Consider the following 24,881-nt stretch of genomic DNA (forward strand, 5'->3'; position numbering starts at 1 on the left):
GATTTTCCTGCGCAGGGCCTTTGAACCTTTCTCCACCTAAAAATAGAATCGAACCATTGCACGGGTGCTGAATGGGGACTGGCTGTGCACAGCCCTGGGTTCAAGCCCAGAAGTCTCTGCAGGGGCAGGGGGAGCCTCTGACGCCCTCAAGTCCTAGGCTCCTGGAGGGCTGAGGAAGTCTTCCCTGTCTTGAACTGTTGCCAAGGACAAGCTTTTCCTCCCACAGCAGGCGGGAGAGCAGCCTGTGAGGTTTCCCTCGTCCCCTAAGCGAGGAGGCTGAGCCATAAGCCGGCATAAATTCCAAGTTTTCGTGGGGCAGAGAGGAAACCATCGATGAAAGCTTCCAAATGATTTGGCTCTAGAGAAGGCGGAGATGAAAGCGAGGGTTTGGCGGCAGATAATGCTCGCGCTAAATCTCTTCATTGGGCTGTCCCTTCTCTTTCTATGCACAGGCTGGAGAGAAAGGCCTTCCTAATCTGCTGGTGCTGGGAGCTAAGGGCTTCCGACACCCTGGTGAAAGGGCTTCTGGAGTCCCTCTCGCTCAGTCCCAGAGTAAGAAGCCTGGGGGCTGGTTTTCAGGCTGTACACACGGTCTGCTCCCAGTCTGGTTCAAGTTCCCAGCTTCAGTACATGCAAGTTGATGTGTGTGGTGCAGGAGTCCCTTCTTGGTGGCTGCATGCAGAGCCACAGGACTCGGAGTTCTCTTCATCTTCTCATCTTTGAAGATGGACATTGATAAATGGGGATTTGAGCATCAGGAGTATTTAGCATGACAGCAGCACTGGCCCATAGAGAAGCCACCAGTTATGAAAAGGGCAGGGAATGGGTTTAGACGAGACTGGCAGGGCTGCCCCTGAGATGATATGTGCACTTTGAGGGTGCAAATCAAGGAGTGCCCTGCACACCAGAGGAAGAGGCCTCAGGCTGGAACAGAATGCTCTGACCAGGAGTCAGGACCCTGGACAGGGCCGAGGCCTTGAGGCCCAGCTTCTCATTCTGGCCCTTAACCAGTGGGTGGCTTCCCTCAGCCTGATTGAGAGGGGACTGCAGGCCTTAGTACTCGGGGCTGAAAGAACAGGCCCTGGGATTCCTGGGAGGCTGGTTTAGGATTTTTGGTGGCAGTATACTTGGTCTGAAGTTAGCCCCAGGATCTGTTTGGCAGTGGAGGGAAAAGGTGGAGCTGACCCCAGGAACACAGGCTGCTGCCTTCCTCTGCTCTGCCTTCCAGTGGGATCCCAACAAAGCTGAGCTCTGTACCTTGGTGCTTAAGTTGGCCAGGCCCGTCCTGAAGGAGAGGATGGGATTATCCTAGCCCGGGAGAGCTGGTACTATAAACCGCGTTGAGGCCTTGGGTTTCTGGCCTGGCCTGTCTCACTAAATAGCATGAACGTAACTTTGTGGGTCATACCTCTGAGAGCCTAATGGAGATCACAGACCAGGGATTATTTTATAAAATACCAATATCAGACCCCTATCCCATACCATTCTCAAGAATTCTGACTTGAATGCTTTGGAGTAGGGCCCCAGGCACCTGTACTTCTTCAAAGCCCTCCTGCTGGAAGCCAGGGTTAAGAACTGCCACCATAGACCTTTTTTCCTGATTTGCTAAGATGGGAGTTTCCGGCTTGGTCCTCGCTGAAAGTTGAGAGAAGAAGGGAAGGCCTTCCAGCCTGGTTCAGTGACCTAAACAAATGCTGGCCATGTGGGTGTGGCATCACCCACAGCTCCTCCCTTCTCCCACAGTGGCCATGGGACTGACAGGTTTCTGCTAAGCCCTCGGCCTGGCGTGGGTGGGAAGGGCAGTTTGAGAAGAGACCTGGAAGCCAGGTGGTTGGGAGACTGGTTGGGAGACAGCTGTTTTGAAGCCATGTCTTCCTTAGGCCTGGGGCAGAGAGGCAGATGGAGGAGCAGGCTGAGAAGTGAGGATTTCCCCAGACAGGCTCTCTTGAGGTAGAAAGCTGTGTTTTCAGGAAGTCAGAGTCCCCAGAAGTCAGCCAACGGGCAGGGAGATAGGTCTTTAGGACCTTAATGATAGTGATTAAACTCAGCAAACACTCGAGAGCACCTCTGAGGCCCAGCCTAGTGCCAGGGACACCGAAAGCGCAGGCCCTGTCCCTGGGGAGCTTGTCTTCTGACCGTTAGCAGGATGCAGGTGCTGCACAGGAAAGTGTCCGTTACGAGAGATGGAGCCAGCTTGCCACTGAGGACCTGTGAGACTTTGGGCAAGTATAGTTTCTCTGTGCCTCAGGGTTGTAGAGTGCTGTCCTGCAGTCACTGTTGTGTAGGTGTGACTGTCCTGTCCTGAGGCCCGTGGAGCCCAGGGGTGGGGGAGAGCCCAGACGCGAGTGAAGGTGGAGCTGCCATGCCTGGGTTGGAAGCCTGGATGGTCTCAGGATGGGTGGGCAGGAGTTGGGCTCCTTTTTAGGCCCCGGTGACAAACTGTACATACCTCGGGATGAGAGAATGGGGGGCTTCTCTGTGGGTTCCACAGGGCCCTTCACCAGTGCTCAGCCTTCCATCCCTGGAACAGGGCCTGGGAGAAAGAGGTGACCCTGTGAACAGCCTCTGCCCGCAGTGGAGGTCTTCCAGATCCAGTGTCTGTGAAAGTTCCTATATAAGGATGGCCCTCCCTAGGAAAGGCAACGAGTGGAGGGTGAAAATGCTGCGTCTCTGCTGGACCCATTGCTTTTGAAGATGGGCCCCTTCCCCATTGGGTGAATGCAAGGGTGGCCGGATGGGTGTTGGGGTGCAAAGCCATGGGATAAATAAGGTGCTTTCCTGGAGGAGCAGAGGTATTATCTAAATGTTTGAAATGTCACAATATTGTATATTAAAACAGTGATGGCATATGTTATAGTGAAAGGCAGAGTGCTCCAAAACTTGAGAGTAAAATAGATTCCCTAGAAAAAGGTTTTTTTTTGCTTGACCCTGTGGTTTTGAGCCATATTTCTAGCCAACAGCTCTTCTTGCTACCCTGGGAGGCAGGCGGACGGTGAGGGGAGCTCTTCCACTGGGCCTCCCACTGCTCTGGGGTGGGGGGCAGAATCCACTTCTCATACAGTCGGAAACACTGCTGCTCCCGCCAGCTGGAAAGGCCTCCCGGCCTCTGGGACTTGTCTTGCAAAAGAAATGTGTGTAATAAATTCTCTTTAAGAGCAGGAAGTGCTGTTATCCTTGTGAAAGAGAAAGAGATGTTGAGTGTGTGTGTGTGTGTGTGTGTGTGTGTGTTTAAGTGTCTGACCAAATTAGCCTAGTGGTAGCTTGAATAGGACTGGGAAGCTATTTCCAGAGCCCTTCTCTGGTGTTTTATGCTTAATTTTAAGTATCTAAGTATGCTCTTGGCTGAGATACTCTTTATCAATTTCCAGCCCAAGAAAGAGATTTTTTTTTTTTTAAGAGAAGAAAGAGCAGACTGGTTTGCAGGCAGGATTGCAGTGGTTAAAGCACAGGGCAGACCTCAGACAAGTGGTTTAACCTCTCTGAGTCTTGGTCCCCACATCTGTAAAGTGGGAGGAATATGAAATAGGTGAGATTGTATATATAAAGCGTTTAGCATAGCACCTAGCATACTGCTGCTGCTGCTGCTTCAGTCGTGTCCAACTCTGTGCGACCCCATAGACGGCAGCCCACCAGGCTCCCCAATCCCTGGGATTCTCCAGGCAAGAACACTGGAGTGGGTTGCCATTTCCTTCTCCAATGCATGAAAGTGAAAAGTGAAAGTGAAGTCGCTCAGTTATGTCCGACTCTTAGTGACCCCATGGACTGCAGCCTTCCAGGCTCTTCCATCCATGGGATTTTCCAGGCAAGAGTACTGGAGTGGGGTGCCATTGCCTTCTCCGACCTAGCATGCTACAGCAGGGCAATTACTTTTCACTGCTAGCTGTCCTTTCTAATGAGATGAGGTGCTCAGAATAACACAGAAATTTCAAATGAGGCATTTGGTAGTGATTTTACATGGCTCTTCCAAGACAGACTGTCAGACATCCTTTGGGAGATTAGAGAGAGGGGCCACTCCTAGCTTTGCGCGGGGCCTTCTGATGTGGATAGAAGGCAAGGAGAGGCTGTCCTGGCCAAAGCCATTTTCACTGGCTTTGGGACAACAACCAAGACTGGTTCCTGAGTTCTGCCTGGAAGAATCCTTTGGGCCAGCCCTCTGCCTTCACTCTCCCTGCTAGGCAAGAGAGGAAGTTTCAGAGTTTAGTCGTACAGGATTTAGGCAAATCCTGGGGTTCATTCATTCATTCATTCACTCACTAGTTTCACAAACATGTCTTAAGTACCTGCTGTGTGCCAGGCACTGTGCCACAAATAGGCACAGTGATAAGCAGGACATATAGTCTCTGCCTCTCTCAGCTTGATTATTAGAGGAGATGGACATTAAACAAATAATTACACAGATAATTGTGTTCTGTAATTATGATAAGTGCTGGAGCTTTTCCTTAAGTAACGGAACTTCCCCTTGGTGCCTCTTAGGCTGAAATACACTGATATATAATACTTTACTCTCGAGAAAAGGAAGCAGAAACCAAGGTCCCAGGATGAAATGTCCAAACACTATTCATAAATCTCATGATCGTGTACAGGAATGCTGAGGATAGCAGAGTTGAGAGTTGTCTGTTGTCATCGTCTTCATCTGCTTTTGGAGATCATGTCAGACTTTAGACATGGCATGCTTTCTGGCATAGCTCATTTTTGGTTCTCCTTGGGAAGATAGGCTCAGAAAGATAGATAGACTTTTCAGTGCTTGTGGTCTCAGTCTTGGAAAGAGGAACTAGAAGGCGAGCCCCATGCCGTTTCCCCGTGTCTGGGCAGAGCAGGGTCTCTAGCTGTCTTCAGAGCTGTGTTGGCACCTCTCGCACTCACATTGGTTACCAGGTTAGAGTTTTAGACCTTTAAACATTCTTCATACTGTTTGAAGAAGCTACAATTAACGTCTCCCAAGCAGCTCAGCAGAACTTGGTTGCTAGGCTGCAGACCTTTAAAGACAATTTGTCAACTTCTGCCAAAAGAGAAAAATAGTAAACATTCACATTCTTAGAAAATTGCTTGTTTTCCAGCTTCCAACTTCCTTGCCATGGCAAGGCCTCCAGTTCATCAGTGTCCGTTTTATTATTTATTTAGTTTTCATAAATAATTCAGAGGCATTTTAGGAGACTGAGCCGTTTTTTGGAAGCCTAACCTTTGGCGATTCAAGACAGAAAGATGTTTAGGTTGCCCTGTTTGTGGACAGGTTTTGTATGAGTATTCAGGGGTTCCTTTGGAAGGGACAGAGTCCCCAGCTGTATCCTCGGGCAGCTACCCAGAAAGATGGTGGCAGATCCACGGGAGGCTCTTCAATCATTCAGCCTTAGTTAGCACCTAGCATGTGTCAAGCCCTGCGTGCACTGTTGCAGCCTGTAGCCTGGCCAGACCTCACTGAGCTTACCTTCTAGTGGGGAAGGCCTGGCAGGAAACCAAGGGATACCAGTAGAGGGGCTGTGGGAGTCCAGAGGAAGCCCAGAACCCAGCCTGGCATCAGGGAAGCCTTCCTAGAGCAGCTGTGGGCTGGAGTAACACCTAAGGGTGAAACAGACTGCCCCCACTTTGGCAGGGAGAAGTGTCCCAGTGGGGTCCTCCCCTGTGCCAAGTGTGAGACGTGCTCGGGAGGGAGACTGACTACTAATGCAGTCATGGCTCATCCTGAGGGCAGTAAGAAGACAGTGGAAAGCCGCTGGAGAACTTGGAACTTGCAGAGGTCACCATCTGATTTGCATATTCCAGCCTTTGGGGAAACCCCTTGATTTGGCTTTGGGTTAATGCAAGGGCACTGGCAGTGAGCCGGTGGCCAAGAGGGGCGAGGTTGCAGAGGAGTGCTGGATGGCTCCAGAGTTGTCTGTCTGGGATCCTTTGCCACTTCTAACATGTAGGACCTTGTGTAGGTTATTAAACTAACCTGAGTCCCAGGTTTCTCTAATGTAGAATAGGGATGATAACAGCATCCACCTCACAGAGTTGGAATAGGGACTAACAGTTAATTCAAGGACATCCATTGGATCGGTGCTGGGCATACTGTGTTCTTTTAAGTGTTGACTGGTACCTGTAAGATAGTGGTGCCGTTCCTGTGCTTCCATCAGTCCTCTGCCCAAAGGGGCCAGTGGCATCCAGTCATACCAGATGAAGCTTGCAACTCTCTTGGGACCAGACTCTTTTTCTCTCCTGAATCTCCTTACCTGAGTTGAGCATGTGATCCTTTCCTGCTCTTGAGTTCTCAGCACCAAGCCTGTTCCTAGGACAGAGCCACCTCTCCCTTGCTGGTGTGGCTTGGCACTCTGTCTGCACCTACAGACCAGGGCTGCCTCTTGCGCCATTCGGTCCACGTACTTGGGTTGTTTCAGCTCTGGATGTATCCATGAGGTGTTTCTCCAGTTCGTGGGGGTTCAAAAAGCACTGCCAAGGAGCCAGCTGGGGTCATCAGACTTATCAGGTAACTCCCCAGAGGGGCCCTTTTATTCACTCATCCATTTAATCATTCTCTCAGTTACTATTTATTGAGCACCTACTCTGTGCCAGTCCCCCTGCCAAGCCCTGAGAATGTTGCAGAGAACAGGACGGGTGTGGCAAGAGAGATGACAAGAAGCAAGGAACATGCATACACCAGTTAATTTTCAGGAGTATACGTACTCGGAAGTGAGACAGGACCATGGGCTGGAAAGTGGCTCTGTTGGGTGGCTGGCCACCCTGAGTTGCAGTGATCAGGGTGATCCCACGAGGCAGCATTTGAACTATAGCTCAGGAAAAGGGAAGAGCAGGAGATTTCAGACTCACCAGTGCCTTTTTGGAGGGGCACACAGTGACACTGGGCTCTGGAAGGGGCAAGATGACAGGCTTTCCCTGGCGGCTGGTTCCTCATGGCATTCAGAGTAACAGGGCATTAGGTGTTGTACCACGTAGGGCTTGCCAGCGTTGGGAGAACTTTGAGACAGTCACCAGTCTGCTGTGGGTCCAGTTTACCCCTGCCAGGTCCTGAATAGGGGGCCCCAGAGGGAATAACCTTGCCCCAGCCAGCGGAGTGGGGAGGGTGCTGAAGGACAGCACAGAAGCACCCACTACCTGAGTTTATGTTCTTATATCAGTTGTCTTGCTACTTGCTAATAAGATATGCAAATTATCCGGGTTGTGAAATCTTTGCCACATTTCATCTTCTGTGTAATTAGCATTTAATCGTAATCTCATTTTAATTTTTTCACACTGACACCCTAATTAAATGTTAGGGTGTTAATCTTAACAATTAAATTATATTGGCAAATAGAGTCTTCAAGAAACTTGACCTTTTGCAAGCAAGGGCCCTCTCTGGCTAGAAGCAGACGTTAATTAGATTTCTGCAAGACCCTGCCTTGAGCCCCCTTGGCGCCCCCTTTCAGTTGTCTCCTAGATTGAAGTGAGACAGATGACCAGCAGTTGGGGCTTCCTGCAGGCAGAGGTTACCACTGACTGGCCACCACCCCTGGAAGGCTGGTGGATGCTGAGTCTTCCAGGGAGGGACGTGGGCTTGGAGTTGGGTCTGAGACCTGGAGGACTCCCTGTAGTGGTTTCTCTTCTCTCTGTGATATGAACTCTCCTTTAACTTGTGATGTTCACTGGGAAAGTTGGTACCAAAGCAAGTCACATAGTGTCTAGGGCTGCCACCAAGTCCTACAGCAGCCCTTTGTGGGGCCCAGGTGAGGACAAGCAGCTGGGACAGATGAGGCACTGCCAGTGCTCCTGCGGCTGGGCTTGGAGGTTGCTTTGGGGTTGGGGGGGCCACAGATAGGACGTTGGGAAAAGAAGTTTCCCCCTGAGCGAGCAAGTGCTCACAAGGAAACCAAAGCACGAGGGTGTGTCCACTCATGGCCTGGCCCCGAGGGCTTTGGAAGGGCTTGATGGAGAAGGAATTCCATGCGTTTCTCCTTCCCCATGATAGAGCATGGCCCAGCGGAGCGCCCACTGAACAGGGCATATGGTGCCGTTGTTCCTGGGGACCGTGAGGCCCTGCCCCACGGGCGGCTGCCCTCTAGGCGCTCCCAGAGCTGGCCTCTCCCTCAGCCATTTGCCTGAGGCCCTGGCGTGTAGTTGCCTGGATTCTTTTACACTTGTGACTGCGGTTACAACAACAAACATAATTTTGAATCTTCAACAGAAATTCCCTAAACAGACACTTCATGGCAGTATTGCATTCACACAAGCCTTTCTGCCAGCTGATTTTTTTCCTCAGTGTTTTTGCCTTTCCCACATGTCTTTCCTTTTCCCTCTAAGGTCCACTCCTATCCATCACTCAGACTCTGTCCTTGAGCAGATCAGAGCATGTAAATTCAATTCAACATTTATTGGAGATTGGTATGCAAAGTGCTCTGCTGGTTCAGAGAAGATGGGTTATTGTACTTACTGCTTTTGTGTCGTATTCTTTTTTTTGAGAGAGTGGGCTTTCAGCATTTGCCTTTTCCTGCCCTGGCCTGTGAAGCAGATGACCTGGAGATGATCTGAAACCATTCTCTCTCCACCTTGTCTCCCCACAGGTTTTCCGGACAGACTTGATCACAGCCATGAAGATCCCAGACTCATACCAGCTCAGCCCAGATGACTACTATATCTTGGCAGACCCATGGCGACAAGAATGGGAGAAAGGTGTGCAGGTGCCCGCCGGGGCAGAGGCCATTCCAGAGCCTGTGGTGAGGTGAGCCGGGCAGCCCAGGCCAGGGGGCCATAGGAAGGGGAGGCTAGGACGGGTCAAGCGATTCCTTTCTAGTCTGTCTCTATTCTTAGCTTCTTTTGTTCTTAAAAAAACATTGCAGTGTTCCAGAAATACTGCAGTTTTACCTCTGAGGCCAAGGTTTTGAGCTTGGGCTCAGCTCTGGAGCCAGACAGCCTGGGTTCAAATTGCCTCTCAAGTTCAGTGGGACCTTGGGCAGGGAATGTAATCTCCCTGGGCATCAGTTTTCTCGTCTATAAAATGGGAATGATAACAACAGCACCTGCCTTATGCGGTGGTCGATGATGTAGAGAAATGATGCGTGGAAGGCCCCGTGACCTGGCCCACACGAACACGCAGTGAAAACTGGCCGACAGTAGCTTGATGTTGTTCCAAACTGGGTCCCGCCAGAAGATCTTCTTGGGGATATCTCCAGACCTCTAACTAATCCTTAAAATAGGGACAAACCATGCTCTTGGCTTCTTAAAACCTTTTTGAGGAGTTCTTGGGAGCAAGAAATCCAGTGTCTGGCACACACCAGATATCCACAAAATGGTTGCTATGATCATATTCTGAGGAGGGCCTGCTGCCTCCTAGGATCAGGATTGGATCAGGGCTGAGTCCTCTCTGGGCTCGGGAGCCTTGTGGTCTTGTAGGTCAGAGAGACTCCTGTGCTCATGTAAGGAGGTGGCCTCGTGGCCATGGGCCTTGCTTCCAGTGACAGAATTCAGCCAAGTGCTTCTTCCTGCGCCCTGGGAAACCCTCCAAGTCGTGTCTTGGGCTATAGGGGCTGCTGCCCCGGCCTCCCTTCCCCCCACACACCAGCCTGCCTGGGCTGGGCAGATTTGTGTTAATTGACAGTCCATTCCCAGCCTTGACAGCCCCGGGGCTCTCGCTTAGGTCCATTTTGCCAGGACCTAGGGCAAAGATTTCAGCTGTCACCTCCCTTGACATCGGCACTGATGCTTCCCTGGCAGCCACACCTATGATGGGCTCACAGACACCCAGTGCCTGCCTGGTGCCAGGCCTGTGCTGGGCATGGGATTACAGAGGTGAAGCACACACTAAGCCTCACTTGGTGCCCAGTGAGGATTGGGTATTGGGCAGTGCTTATTGTTCTGGGCTCACAAGGGCTCTTATCTTTGGCCCTCTGAGAATCAGTGATGCTCCAGGCCTCTCTAGATGAGAGTATATGTGGAGTTTGGAGAAAGACTTTATTCTGCATGTCCTCTGCCCAGGGCCAAAAACGTGGGTCAGTCTCCCAGCCAGCTTCACCCTGTCCGCTCTACAGACCAAAGAACTATAACTGACCTCTTTGAACCTGTTTCCTTCTCCATAAAATTGATCTAATAACAGTATATGCCTGATAGTGTAGTGGTGAGGATGAGTTGAGAATTCACATGCCAAGGGCCCAGGGTAACAAGGCAGAGGGGTAGGCCACCAGCTGGGCGGAGAAGGGCGAGTCCTGATTAGGCTTAGCCCAGCGGTTTGTCCTCTGTCCTCCATGTCAACGTCAGGTGGTTCCGGAAACATCTGCTGGCCTGGGTAATTAATTGTAGATGCCGCCACACAAGTAACTTGGCTTCAGTCGGTGTCTTATCTGTTGAAATCACGACGGAAGCATGTGTTCAGACAGCTCTGGCCCTACTAGGTACATTCCCCACATATACGCAGGGCTAGGCTGACAAGAGCCAGGCACTCCTGGCCAATCCCTGCTCTTTGGAGAGCATAAGACTGGAAGGGCAGGGATGCTCCCACGGAGATATCTCTGGGCCCCATCTCTCCCTTTCTTCTTGCAGCCTGGCACCTCCACCTGATGGGCCACCTTTCCCTGCACAGCTCTCACCTGGAAGCCAACACAGCAGGCACTGTGGTCAGAATGGTTACAGGAGCTCTGTTGCTGAGAACTTGCTGTGCTGAGCCTTAAGTTCATCTTCTCATCTAATTATCATATCAGCTCTCTAAAAGTCACACTGCTGTCCCCATTTTATAGAGGAGGAAGTTGGGAAATTCTGGGGAATTCCCTGCATGACCGCCAGGGCCTTGTGGGCTGGGCCAGGAAGTCACAGGCCGCAGAAACAGGCCCTGGGCTGCCTCTGTGTGGCCCAGAGAGAGCCTCGTGCCCCAGTCACCCTGGCTTGCTGACTCTGCCCTCCCCCACTGCCTCCCTAGTCCCCTCCATCCCTCTCTTCTTACCCAGTCCTCCCTGGCCCTTGAGCAGGTCTACCTGCCTCATGGTCCTAAACTTCTCTGGATAATGAGAACCTTTCACTGTCAGATCATGACCTGAAGGAGGGCCTGCACTGTTCTTCGGGGTGGCCAAAAGAGACAGCCCAGGGCAAAACCAGCCTCTGTTTTCTATCTGGTCTTCTGGAGTGAGAGCCTCCCACAACCCCACCTCCCACCCGCCCCTACCTCCTCCCCCAGATCCCAGCCCAGCCACCCATCTCCTCCCCGCTGACCTCGGTTCTACTGGCTGCAGCCAAGACTGAGGCCTTGACTGAGGGTGACGTCAAACCACCCTTGTTAGGAGAGCTTCCTCCATAGTCAGAGCCAGAAGAGGCCAGACAGGTGAAGATGAGCACCCCAGGAAGCACAGGAAATGCCTCTTCTGTTGATAGCCCATTAACCCCAGCTTCCCGGAGAAAGGAATGTGATCTTGGCCCCAAGAGGTCTGGCCAGGTATATCCTGAGCACACAGTGTGGGTAGTTACGCCATTAGGTGGCGGGCTCTCAGGCTATCCCAAACCCCAGCTGAGCATATGCCGGGGACACAAACAAATCAGGGTCGTGGCAAAATTACAGTGTTTTTGAAAGAATGTGTTAATTTAAATAAGAGCCTCCCAAGGAAAGGCAGAACTTTATAGGACTCAGAGTCCTGCAAAGCAAATACTATTGCTTCTAGTTGAAGTGGTCTAGGGGTTGGGGGTGGGCATCAGGTCATTATTGTTGCCTAGGACCTTCCTTAATCTGAGCATCTTGTGTGGCAGAAGGTGACTGTAAGCCCCCTCCCTTGTATCCTTGCCTCCCTCAGTCTCCTCTGGGCCTCCCTCCTGCCTGGAGGCCATTCTGCACTCCCGCCCTTCATCCTACCTGCCCCCTTGCCAACACCTGGGGCTCTTCCTGAAGCCCCAGTGCCCTCCCCATATCTGTGCCATGTCTCTGCCTTCCCCTCCCCAGTCTGCGCTGAGTCACAGCCCCTGGCAGCCCTGCCTTCGACCCCAGGAGGCCTCTCGGGCAAGTAAGGGGCCTCGCAGCCCTGGCAGGGCCGGCCAGATGGAGGCCAGGCTCCACAGAAATAACCATGGCAACTGGTAGGGGGTGGGAAGAGCTGGCATTCTGAACTGGCACTAGGAACTGAGGGGCAGCACACAGCTGAGCCAAGAGAGGAAGCTGTGCCCTCCCAAGGCAGCAGACCCTCATATTCCATTTCAGAAGGAGCAAAGTGATATCCAGAGGTCTTAAAATACACACTCACTCGAGTATAGCACTTACTACATGCCACGCACAGTTCTAAGAGCTCCACACGTGTTGATCCATTTAATCCTCATGCCCACTGTGGAAGCTAGGTGCTGTTATCATTGGGTCATTTTCTGGGGCGCAAAGGAGCTAAGTGGCTTACCCAGAGTCACACATTAAGTGGCAGAGCTGGGCTTGGAGACCTTGCCCTGTAGCCAGGACCCTTGCAAGCTGCCTCCAAGGCAGAGCCATGGCCTGAGAGAGGGCTGACTTGAAATGTGACTCTGGGGCTGTAGCAGGTGCGTCCTCTTCACCCCAGAGGAGCCCTGGCCTCAGGTCCCCTGAGACTACTGGTGGAGGAGGGGCTGGGGCTTCTGGGGGCCTTTCCCCAGCTTTGAAAGGGTATGCGGAAGGACCTGGGGGCCAGCTGGCCCTATCCAACTTGTGCCAAAGTGACTGGCACTGGGCATTGCCCAGGACGGCAAAGGGAATGGCCTCCTACAATCTCTGCAGGGTGGGCAGATGGGAGGAGGGACAGGAAGGAGGCAGGCTCTGCTTGGCATCAAAGTCTCACACGTCACTTTCCTGCTAGACCCTCATCCTGGCTGGCCAACTCCCTGGAGGTGGCCCTCAGATCAGCAAGAGTAGCAGGCTGAGGGCACCCTCCCCACATATCTTCTCTTGAATTCCTAGGATTCTTCCGCCATTGGAAGGCCCCCCTACCCAGGTTTCCCCTAGTGGCTCTGAACTTGGTGAGGGCTCCCAGCCTGATTGGGCAGGGGGCAGCCGCTATGACTTGGACGAGATTGACGCCTACTGGCTGGAACTTATCAACTCGGAGCTCAAGGAGATGGGTAGGTGACCTGCCAGGTGAGAATGGGACGGGGGCAGGCCACACAGGGTTCTCTTCTAAACCATCCTCACTCTCAGAATGGCAGTGGCCACTGCTGGGCTTTGGCACTGCACAGATCTGGGGGAAAGTCCCTGCTATGTTACTGATTACTGTGGTTCAGTTTCTGTAGTTGTCAGATGGAGGCAGTAATAGCATGTCTTTTACAGGGTTTGGGGGAGTATTATATGACTGAGCGTGTACCCACACAGTAAGTCTGACCGTTACATGAAGAGTGAGTGAGCACCTAGAAGTCCAGTGTGACACATGGGGCTGGGGTCAGCTGGTATGGGCCTTCTGGCTGAAGGCCCACCATGTCCCAGGAAAGGCCAGCTCTGCTGGATTCAGCCACCTTCTCAGGTGCCCCCCATACACACAGCTCAGGCAGTGGGTTCCCCATGGTGGTGGCTGCATCCCAGACACAGACACCCCCATAGCATCTGTGTGTACACAAGTGTGTGTGTGTGGTCACAAGCAGGGTCTGAAGTCATAGCACCATACCAGGCCTCCGGGCCTTTGCATGGTTCAACCCAGTCGGTTTTCAGACGATGAAACTGGGGGCCCGAGACAGTAAACTCAGTGTGCAGGTAGAAATGCTCCTTAAACTGCCCCGAGAGGCTGGGCTCCGACCCCCGCCCTGCTATCCTCACAGAGAAGCCGGAGCTGGACGAACTGACGCTCGAGCGTGTGCTGGAGGAGCTGGAGACGCTGTGCCACCAGAACATGGCGCGGGCCATCGAGACGCAGGAGGGGCTGGGCATTGAGTACGACGAGGATGTCGTCTGTGACGTGTGCCGCTCTCCCGAGGGCGAAGATGGCAATGAGATGGTCTTCTGCGACAAATGCAACGTCTGCGTGCACCAGGTGGGCAGCCCCCACGGCCACTGCCGTGTGATGCTGGCAGGCGCCTGCCTGACCGCTCACCCTGGCTGTGGGGGCGTAGCAGCGCTGTGGGCACAGGCCCCTAAGGAGGGCAAGTGGGGAGAAGGGAAGGGCACGAGTGCCCATGGTGCCAGGGTGTAGCCCCCTCAGCCAGACTTGAGTAATGCCTATTGGATGGTCTTCCTGTCCTTTGCCGCCAGCCTCCCTCAGACTCTGCCCACGGACCGTCCTACCCCGTCCTCCTCTGCTCCTCAACTTACAACGAGGCAGCACAGTGTAGTGATGGAGAGCACAGCCTGGAGCCAGGCCACCTGGTTTCAAATCATGGCTCTGCCCTTTGCAAGCTGTGTGATCTGGGGTCGGTTTCTTGACCTCTCTGAGCTGCTGTTTCCTCAAGTATAAATAAAAGTAAGTTGTTTTGAGGATTAAGTTCCTTACTCTGAGTCATTTGCTTAGAACCGTACAGTAAGGGCTGTTTGTATTTGTTAACATTATTAGTATTATGAGCCAGGTACGGCCTGACTAGGCTACCCTGTTGATCTTGAGCCCCAAGGCTGTAGGTCTGGGACATCTCTGGGCCTAGTTCATGGAAGATGTAGAAGAACTGACTAGAACTCAGTGGACCCACTCTAGCCCTGACTTTAAGGCCTTCCCTCACCCACTTTTGCTGGAATAGTGCCCGGGGAGCTCAGATGGGCTTCTTGGTGGCAGGTGGGTAGGTGGTACACCACTTTCCGCATTCACCCTGTTCACATCCCTTACACCCAGCAGCTCTTAGGTCCATAATCCCTAGGCATGACCAGAAGGATCCCTGACCACAGATCCCTGTGAAAAAAGACAAAAGTTCTGGCCCTTGTCTGAGGGCAGCATACATACCCAAATTTGTATTCAGTTTAAGGGAGTTCATGGATGCCCCTGAAATCCATCCCTGATTAAAAACCTCTGCTGAAGTGACTGTCCTCCCAGCAGAGGGCAGAGCTGAGCCCTTTCACAGAGGACTGTGAAACGGTGAAATTTCAGTGCACAGTGCCTGCACACAGCTTCCTTGGAGCCTCTGCATTACAGTCCCTCAGGAGGTCTTTGGTGGGGCTGAGTAGCAGTGTCACTCTGTAGCTCCCAGTATGGGCTGGGGCTAGGACTGTTTGCAGCTGAATGCGCATTGCAGACGCACCTTGGCCATTGCCTCTGACCTGTGTCCTCCCTGCTCTCTCCCCAGGCATGCTATGGGATCCTCAAGGTGCCCACGGGCAGCTGGCTGTGCCGGACATGTGCTCTGGGTGTCCAGCCGAAGTGCCTGCTCTGCCCGAAGCGAGGAGGAGCCTTGAAGCCCACTAGAAGTGGGACCAAGTGGGTGCACGTCAGCTGTGCCCTGTGGATTCCTGAGGTGGGCAGAGGTGGGGGTGGGGTGGCCCTGGGGCCCAGCCATGGGGAAGTGGGTCTGAACAGAGCTCAGAGCCCAGATGGCAGAGCACTGGGAAAAGAAGGTGATGGGCTACATGAAATGGTAGATCTCAGATGTCCAGCCTGGGAAGAATTCAGGCAGCAGCCCACAGGGAACTTTACCCTTGGACTTAGGCAGAACTTGGTAGTGGTTTACATGGGAAAATGGGATTTTGAGCCACTGGGGATCCAGATGGAAGGTGTGCGAGCTGGACAGAAGTCAGGCAGCTGATTCTAGGGGAGAGCAGGTTGTGGGTTTACCCAGATCTAGACAGTGGTCCCAAGCAAAGTCAAGCACTTGTTTAAAAGTGAGCCAAATGACCCAAAAGGAAATCAGATGGGGAGCCTAGTTAAAACTGGGTAGTAAGACTGTGGCTGGGATGGAGGGGAGGGGCCGTGGGTGACGGGCTGGGCCCACAGTGAGTTAGCAGAGGCCTTGGGCTCCCATCTTATTTGATGTGTGAAATGCTGACATTCGCTGACGTTTCAGCCCTTCCCCTGCTGTGTGCCCTGAGCCAGAATGAGGCCCCCCTCCAATGCTGCCTGTGCCCGGAAGCAAGCCAGGTGGCCTGGTCAGCAGGTGGCCCCTCCCTTTCCTGGGCTTTCAGTCTGAAAGTCCTTGCTGGGTCCCACCTCGCAGGTTTCTGTGATCTTAGTGGTTATGTCAGCAGCAGTCACTTACTCCCACATCAGCATCTTGAAGGTCGGGACGACCTCTGAGTATACCCTGGCCGAGGCACAGCAGAGACACAGAGAAGCAATCAGGACCTACCTATGGGGTTCTTTGGTTCAGGATCTCTGGACAGGGACCCTTTTCCTATCCTCAGGCATGGGCGCTGCCTCTGGGGCTGAGGGGTGGGCTGTGCCCAGGAGATGGGAGTGGTTATAGGCCTGTCCCCCTGGGAGGGGCTGAACAAAGGCACATCCCCCTTGGCCAGGAAAGCCCTGGAAGTCCCCAAGAAGAGATTCTGCTGTGGGGACCTATAGATGCACCCAGAAACATAAGTAAAATGAGTACCAGTTCTAATAACTCTGAAGATGGTGTTAACAAAGGCCTGAGGTACAAAAGAGAAGGGGACCTTGCACACATACTCACCTGCACATGGAAGCATCTCTGTCTTGAGACCCACACGGTCACGGGCACTCATATACTCAGTCAGCTACACACACACTGATGTATGCGCTCCCAGTCACTGTTTAAGCCTAGCCACCGGCGAGCACACACCAACGCTTGTTCAGTGGTCCACTTGGGACATGAGATAGGACTTGGGACTCTCCCACTGCCCTGTCTGCCCACCCTCTGGTTTCAGCAGACAGTCCTCTCTTTGGGTAAGCCCTGGAGGCTGGCTAAGGCTGAGAGGCCTGACGCAGCTCCCTGTGTCCTGCCCAGGTCAGCATCGGGTGCCCCGAGAAGATGGAGCCCATCACCAAGATCTCGCATATCCCAGCCAGCCGCTGGGCTCTGTCCTGCAGCCTCTGCAAGGAGTGCACGGGCACGTGCATCCAGGTACACGGCCCCCCCCCCACCGCGCTGCCGCCTGGGAGCTCACTCAGGAGCCTGCCACAGCTACGCCACGGGGCGTGTCCGGGACAGCCTGTACAGCAAGCCACTGCTGCCACCCTCCGCCTGCCCCACAGGGCTGCAGGCACAGCCACTGTCGGGCCTGCGATGGGGACCGCAGTCAGCTCCCCATCTGCTGGACCTTCCTCCATCCATAGTATCACTGGGCATGGGGTAAAGGCCTGGGCAGTCAGGCTCACCACCCCATTATAGTACCAGGGACTCTGGCTTTCCTAACAGCAAGTTTCTTTGGGCTTCATAAGGACGTTGACCTTACATCCAGTATCAGCTGGACATGTGAGAGGAGTAGGAATTAAACTTTACTTTCAGCTAAGCTGACTGGCTCTCCCTACACAGGGCAGGGCTGTGCTAGTTTGTTAACAGTAACCGCTCCCAAGTTCTAGGGTGCCTCAGTATGACCCAGAGGACTTGTTAAAACACAGACTGCTGTTCCTACCCCCCAGAGGTTCTGAATCTCTAGATCAGAGGTGGGGCTGAGAATTTGCCCATTTCTAGCAAGTTCTTGTGTGATGCTGATGCTCCTGGACTATAGGCTGGGAGGTGGAAGGGTCAGCCTTTCTTTCTCTCATGTCTCCAGAAACAGTGGTCACTGCAAATACTGGACGTGCCTCTACCGTTTGTAAGATTCTCAGAATGGCTTGTGAGTGCGGCATAAAGGGCCCCACTAATATTTCGGTGGGTTGTCTCTGAAACACTTGTCAGCTGCCCACAGCCATCATCTCAGGCAACTAAGGCCGTGAGTTGGCCATACTTGCCTGGACAAGAGAGGAAGGAAAGGGCCCAACTCCAGCCCCGCTTCCCAGAGGACAAAGGAGGGGCACAACTCCCCATCTTAGAGACCGCTTCAGGAGTAGAGGAGGCAGGGACCCATCAACAGCCTCTGTCTCTTGATGTCTCAGATTCCAAAGTCATTTGTCCACACGGAAATGCAGCTCATCCCCAGAGAGGCTGTCAGTCACCTAACTTGATTTCCCTAGGGGTTATGATGCTATACCCCATTTCCTTTTCAGCTCCCCAAAAGCTCCCCTGCCCTCTTCCATGGCTCCCCCCGACACCCCGCAGGATGTTGGCAGCCATTTTGTTTAGGGTCTCACCAGCATGCTGCTTTGCCAGTGTCACCCTGAGGGATGCCCCCCATCCTTCTTGCCTCCCACCGGGGCCCCCTCCATATCTCATGCTGCCCTTTGTCTCCCTCCAGTGTTCCATGCCTTCCTGCGTCACGGCATTCCATGTCACATGCGCCTTTGACCACAGCCTGGAAATGAGGACTATCTTAGCAGACAACGATGAGGTCAAGTTCAAGTCGTTCTGCCAGGAGCACAGTGATGGGGGCCCAAGGGGTGAAGCTCCGTCCGAGCCTGTGGAGCCCAGCCCAGCTAGCGAGGACCTGGAAAAGGTGACCCTTCGCAAGCAGCGCCTGCAACAGCTGGAGGAAGACTTCTATGAGCTGGTAGAGCCAGCCGAGGTGGCTGAGCGCCTGGACCTGGCCGAGGCACTGGTCGACTTCATCTACCAGTACTGGAAGCTGAAGAGGAAAGCCAACTCCAACCAGCCGCTGCTGACGCCCAAGACAGACGAGGTGGACAACCTGGCCCAGCAGGAGCAGGACGTACTCTACCGCCGACTGAAGCTCTTCACGCACCTGCGGCAGGACCTGGAGAGAGTGAGTCCCCCTGCCGCTTCCCGCCCACCCGCCTGCCTGGTGGGTGTCCCAGCAGGCCTTTCCGCCCCTCCCTCGCTGCCCTGGAGCAGCTGTGGCTTACCAGCTTTTGAACTGTGAGTTCTGGCCAAGGCGGTGAGGGCCTCCGGATCTTGGACAGGTTGGGATAACAGAGTTTGCAGAACAGGGGAGGATCCAGCTCTGGGCTCTTTTAAGTCCCTCTTGTCCCAACCCTTTTGCAGGTCTGATCAAAGGTGGGGGCCTGCCATGACTGTGAGGCTGGGAGACTCCAGAGCTGGGGGAGGATCTAGGCATCTGACCCCTAGCTGTCTCTGTGGGCCCGGCCTGGTCCCAACACAGGAGCTTTGCTTAGAGTCAGGCCGGGGAGGCATGGGGCATCACAAGAGAGTTAAATCAGTATAATCAGCATGTGCTGCCAAAGCAGGGAAGACAGCTGTGAGTGCAGCTCCTGGGGTGCTGGACTGAGGGAGCCATGTGAGCAGAGGCCCAGGGCCTGAGGCTGGGCTTGAAACCAGCAACAGCCTGTGGGGCTGGGTGTTTCTGGACCACGGTGTTTGTGGAAGTTGCAGAAAGACTTTAAGCAGACACTCTTCAGCTGTGGCTGCAGATTCCAAACACTCACCCTGGAGGTGGCATCATGGGGCCCAGATGGAGTGAGTGGGTTGGCCGGAACCCCTCAGCTGTGCACCGGGTGGCAGGCAATCTTGCCTTGGTCCAGGCACACAGCTTTGGGGACCGAGTGAGACAAGGCAGGTGTGCAGACTTCATGATTTTAGGTCGGGCTGTGGAGATCCGGGGCCAGTGAGAGTTGCTTTCTTAGAGCACAGAGGCCCACCCCCCCCAAAGCCTCTAATCCCTCCTCCTCCTCCCAGAGGACAGGTGAGAAGGTCCTGCCTTCTGTGTTGTGTGCCCTCAAACTTGGCTTTTTTGACACCCCTCCCCAACTCCTCCAGCTAAAGCTCCTCCAGATAGAGTCCCAACCCTGAGTTGGAGGCAACCTGAGCATAAAGCAGGGTGTTTCAGGTCCCTGATCGAGTCCTCCGAACCCCAGGTGCTGTTCTGGCCTCTCCTCTCCTCTCTGGGACATTCATTTCTAGGGTTCTGGGGCATGAGGGGTCATGTCAGGGTGTCCTCTATGGACACACACACACACACACACACACACGCCTACCATCTCCCAGACCAAATTAGGAAGCAGCAGGGGTGGAAGCATTCTGGGGGCTTTGTGTGACTTAAGGCAGCTACTTTGCGTATGTCTCAGTTGGCAAGGCTGTAAAATGGTTAGAGCTACTCAGCATCTGCTGAGTACTGGGGTAAGGGGCAATGAGGTGGAGGCTCTGAAACTGGACCCAGCTTCTCTACCTTCCTTCACCCCCATATGCATCTGCCCTGAGGCCTGGTCAAATGGAAATGGCCCTTTTGGCCTGGGAGGAAGGAAGCTTATTGCCTGGAAGCCAGCCTGCAACCAGAAGGTAGGGGGCAGGGAGATGATCACCTGTCCACAGTGTCAACGGGGACAGAAAGCAAGGCCACCTACATTGCGGTCACCACTTCCTGGGCAGCCCAGCCTCCTGCCCCATGTGGCAGGGCCCTCAGGGACAGATCCTTCTGAGACCAAAGCTGCTTCCACACTTGTCCTCAGGCCACCCCCAGGGTCTGCAGTACACAGACCCTGCTTTTAGCCCTCCTGTTTCCAAACGACACATCATGTCTGACCTCCCTGATCTCTGCTGCTCAACACATGTCTGATCCTGGCTGGGCTGCGTGGGGTGGTCAGGGGACAGGCCCACCTATTGAACCATCATCCTGGAGAAGGAGCTGAGAAGTTTGTGATGCCATTCCTGATGAGCAGTGGGGCTATAGAGAGCCTTGGAGGAATATGTGTTTTCTAGAGTTGAGCTGAATTTGGACCTGAAGAGGGGAGGGGCTCGTCAGAGAGTTGTTGGCTTATTGTCTGTTCTGTACTCTTCCTGGGCAAAAGTACTCCCTCCTCAGTCCCCCAGCCTCTCGAGCCCATTGTCAGCTGGTGCAGGTGAGGCCAGGGGCTGAGGGTGTCACCGGCTAGGATGCTGAGGCAGTTGTGGGATCCCCACCTCACAGACCTCTCTGGCTGGGGCACAGAGCCCTCCCAGGTCAGGTGTGAGTCAGTCCACGCTGCTCCCAGGAGGAGGAGGCAGGGTCAGCCTTGCAGTCTGTTCAGCTTCTGAGGGCTTGGGAGGGCCCCTGCTTCTCCAGCAGCCTCCAAGCCAGGCTGAAGGGCAGCAGCTGAGTACACAGCCCTGGCAGGCTGAGGAGAGGAAGTTAGGCAGCCATGAGCTCCATTGACCCCCCACTCCGATCCAGCCTCAGAACCTTTCACGGCCACGCGTTGGTGACTTGAGTGAGTGAAGCAGGCCGAGAACTGTGCCACGGGGGAGGCTTTCTGCAAAGACCCATGACTGTCGGTGGCCTGTCCAGCAGGCTCCGTCTCTGACCATGGCCCCGTGCCAACAGTCAAGAGGATCCAGCCTGTCACTGGGCACCAGGCCAGCTTGGGCTGGGTCCATCGGGGATTCGGGGGAGGAGTTGAGACTGAGGCTGTGGATAGCCTGGATTTGCATCCAGTTCCAGCACTGCCCAGCTCTGTGCCTTCTGAGTTTCACTTTCTGCTTCTCCAAGTTTCAGTTTCCTTGTCTGTGAAATGGAAATAAGAGTCTAGCTGATCTTGAATCATGGGAAATTTGGCAGGGACAGGGCTTAGCACACCACCCTCCCTTGTCAGTGGTGATTATTGTTGCTGTTCTGACTCTTAGCTGATGGGCTGCTCGGAGGGAGGGCTCCAGGGAGGACTGAAAGGGCAGGCCCAGGGCTATGGGCCAGGAATCCTGGGTCCTCCTCAACTGATTTGCCTCCCAAGGCCAGGCAAGACTTTTGCTGAGAGAAGCCACCAGCATGAAATCCCATTTTATGCTTAGCCTAGACGATATGCTTTCCTCAAATTTCAGCCTTAGGCCTTGGCCCTGGCAGGCAACACAGGAAGGCCTGGCTACCGCATCCTCTCAGAGTTGTTCACAGCTGACAGAAAAAAAAAAATTGCAGTACTGATGAGCAGCGATCAACCTGACAAACACTGGCTGGTGTCCCCTAGCAACCGGGCTGGCAGTGTGGGCTGCACGGGGCCTCACTTACTGTCTGTGGCTCTGGACCTGATTACCAGGAGTTTATTAAAGGTTTTACCTGGCCTGAGAAGAGTCGAGAGGGCAGGAGCGGCTCTCAGACAGTGGCCCCAGAGGATAGACGTCCCCCCGGCTTCCACGTCCGTAGCTCTCCCCCAGAGACTTGGCCCTGCCTCCCCCATGCTCCACGTTTTCCTTGTCGGTTGTCACACACCATTACTATCTTCAGCGCCTGAGCTGTGTCTCTTTGACCTCCTACTAAAGCCGAGTGGGCAGCTGTAGCCTCCAGCCTCTAGCTTCTCAACCCCATGGCTTGCAACTCTGGGACTTTTCCACCCCGTTACCCCCTCCACCCACTCAAGCCCTCTCACCCGCTCCACCTGCTTCCGATCAGTAGCCCCAGATCTCCAAGCCCCCTGTTCTCCCTGCTCAGTTCCTTCTCCACTGTCCCCTGCTTCCTCACTCCTGTCCTGTGGTAGTAGCTCACTGCCAGTCCCTTTGCCTGTGCAAAGGGCACATGCTGGGCAGAGCCTCACCCAGTAGGAGCCACTCTGCCAACCAGCAGAGATCTTATAGCAGTGAGTGGGTGAGCACCCCAAGGTGCCTGCCAGCCAGCCTTGATAAAAGCATTAGCTAGCAGCATTCTGGGCTCTCCTTCTACCACCTGTTCCCACCCTTGCCCCCACTCCCTCAGGACGCCCCCTTCTCTTAGCAGACCTCATCCTCTGTTCCTCAGACCAGAACCCTTGCCCACTAGTGCCCTCTGGACCCATTCTCTGCCCTTTGCTCTCATGTCCTCCCCTTCCTGCCCCTCACCGGGATCTCTTTCCAGCCCACACCCCACAGCACAGGAGTGTCTATTTTTTCTTCATCCCCCTCTGTCTCCAGGATTGCACCAGTGCTTGAATCCATTTTACTTTCTTCCATTTTCAAAAGCAAGTCTTCCCTCCCCCACATCCCTCTAATCATCGGTTTCTCTACCCTCGTCCCTGTCTTTCCTTTTCTGTCATCCCTCACTGTTCTTATCTCTTTGCTTCTCACTCTTGGAGCTTCCTTGAAGCAATTTACTTCCAATATATTGTATTTTTAATACCTCATTTCTGTGTACCATAGTGGCAGGCCAGACCCCTGCCACTACCATATTCTAAAACCTTCCACCAGGGCTGCCAGCAGCCTCCGTCTCTCCCACTTCTCCACCCTTATCCTCCAGCCTCCTCAGCAGTGGTCGCCACAGTTAAACATGCCCTTGGTCTTGAGATACTTTTCCTGTGGATGCTCTGACCAGACTCCCCATCCCTGATAATCCAGTCCTGCTGCTCCCTCTCTGAGTGTCCCTTGGTCCCTGCGGTCATTCACTGCACTAGGCTTTTCCTCTCATTGCGCCTCTGCTCCACAGCTTTACTCCCCATCAGGAGGCTGGCTCCGTCCCACACCTGCCTCCCAGGCTCCAAGAGCTCATGCCCAGTGTGCTCTGCTCCTCCTGTAACCTCCCTAGGCTCCATGAATGCCCCTACACTGGTCCATTCTAGCTTAAGGTAACTGGCTGAGAGTCCTCCCTGCCTCCTGCCCTCCTTAGCGCACGTCCAGGCTGTCTCTGCCAAATTTGCTGTTATCAAAACAACTTTATCAAGGGAATTCCCTGGTGGTCCAGCAGTTAGGACTCTGCACTTCCACTGCAGAGGGCACAGGTTTGATCCCTGGTTGGGGAGCTAAGATTGCATGGTGTGGCCAAGGAAACAAAAAAAACCTTTATCAAAACATAAAACCTGCTTTTATTACTGATCCCTGCTCTAGTTTTGGAGGACTCTTATGCTCACTTTTATGCTGTTTGGTGTTTGTTTTATCATTTTCTTTAAAAATTGGAGTGTAGTTGCTTTATACTACTGTGTCAGTTTCTGCAGTACAGCAGAGTGAATCAGCCATGCATATATCTGTTACCCCTCTTTTTGGGATTTCCTTCCCATTTAGGTCATAACAGCACCAAGCAGAGTTCTCTGTGCCGTGCAGTAGTTTCTCACTGTTTGCTTTGTGCATACTAGTAGATTTAGGTCAATCCCAATCTCCCAGCTCATTGCACTCTCCCAGCTTTTGCCTTTGGTGTCCATACGTTTGCTCTCTACGTCTGTGTCTCTATTTCTGCTTTGCACATAAGAACATCTCTACCATTTTTCTAGATTCCACATATATGCTTTAATGTGCAATATTTGTTTTTCTTTTTCTGATGTACTGCACTCTGTGTGACAGTCTTTAGGTCCATCCACGTCTTTGCAAATGACACAGTTTTGTTCCTTTTTATGGTTGAGTAGTATTCCATTGTGTATATGCACCACATCTTCTTTATCCATTCTTCTGTTGATGGACATTTAGGTTGTTGCCATATCCTGGCCATTGTAAACAGTGCTGCATTGAATATTGGGGTGCATGTGTCTTTTGAATTATGGTTTCCTCTGGGTATGCCCGGGAGTGGGATTGTTGGATCATATGGTAGTTCCATTTTTAGTTTTCTAAGAAACCTCCATACTTTTCTCCATAGTGGCTACACCAGTTTACATTCCCACCAACAGTGCAAGAGGGTTCCCTTTTCTCCACACCCTCTCCAGCATTTATTGTTTGTAGATTTTTTGATGATGGCCATTCTGACTGGTGTAAAGTAATATCTCACTGTAGTTTTGACTTGTATTTCTCTAATAATTCATGATGATGAGTATCTTTTCATGTGTTTGTTGGCCATCTGTATGTCTTCTTTGGAGAAATGTCTGTTTAGTTCTTCTGCCCACTTTTTGATTGGGTTGTTTTTTTTTTGTTTTATATTTATAATCAGAAAAAAGCAATGTAAGGAATCTAATAGCCTGGGTTGGCTTCTAAGATGGTTGCAGTACTTTTCCCCAAAAGCCGTCATGGAAGAGGAATTTTATAGCATTCAGTTACATGTAGCTATGTTACCAAGAGTCTTAGGAAAAATTAGAGGAGTTGATGATTCCATAGTGAACTGGGAGTAAGGGGTAGCAATCTGTTTGGATTCTCACAGAATCTTCTATAGCAGAAGTCTCCAGACATTACTGATTGTGTAGTGTATGTACCCTTATCAC

At 53.0% G+C, this 24,881-nt stretch overlaps 1 protein-coding gene across 11 annotated transcripts in view; it reads left to right on the forward strand.

The window, feature by feature from the left end:
* Positions 1-24,881, forward strand: part of JADE2 (jade family PHD finger 2) — a 52,028-nt gene that overhangs the window by 15,821 nt on the left and 11,326 nt on the right. For all 11 annotated transcript variants that reach the window (XM_024995167.2, XM_024995168.2, XM_024995165.2 and 8 more), the window contains 6 exons: positions 8,532-8,689; positions 12,857-13,017; positions 13,705-13,916; positions 15,151-15,318; positions 16,765-16,881; positions 18,155-18,619. In XM_024995167.2, the coding sequence (XP_024850935.2) occupies positions 8,532-8,689; positions 12,857-13,017; positions 13,705-13,916; positions 15,151-15,318; positions 16,765-16,881; positions 18,155-18,619 (1,281 nt within the window). The remainder of the gene's footprint in view (positions 1-8,531; positions 8,690-12,856; positions 13,018-13,704; positions 13,917-15,150; positions 15,319-16,764; positions 16,882-18,154; positions 18,620-24,881) is intronic.

This window comes from Bos taurus, chromosome 7, assembly GCF_002263795.3.
Source record: "Bos taurus isolate L1 Dominette 01449 registration number 42190680 breed Hereford chromosome 7, ARS-UCD2.0, whole genome shotgun sequence".
Classification (NCBI taxonomy): Eukaryota; Metazoa; Chordata; class Mammalia; order Artiodactyla; family Bovidae; genus Bos; species Bos taurus.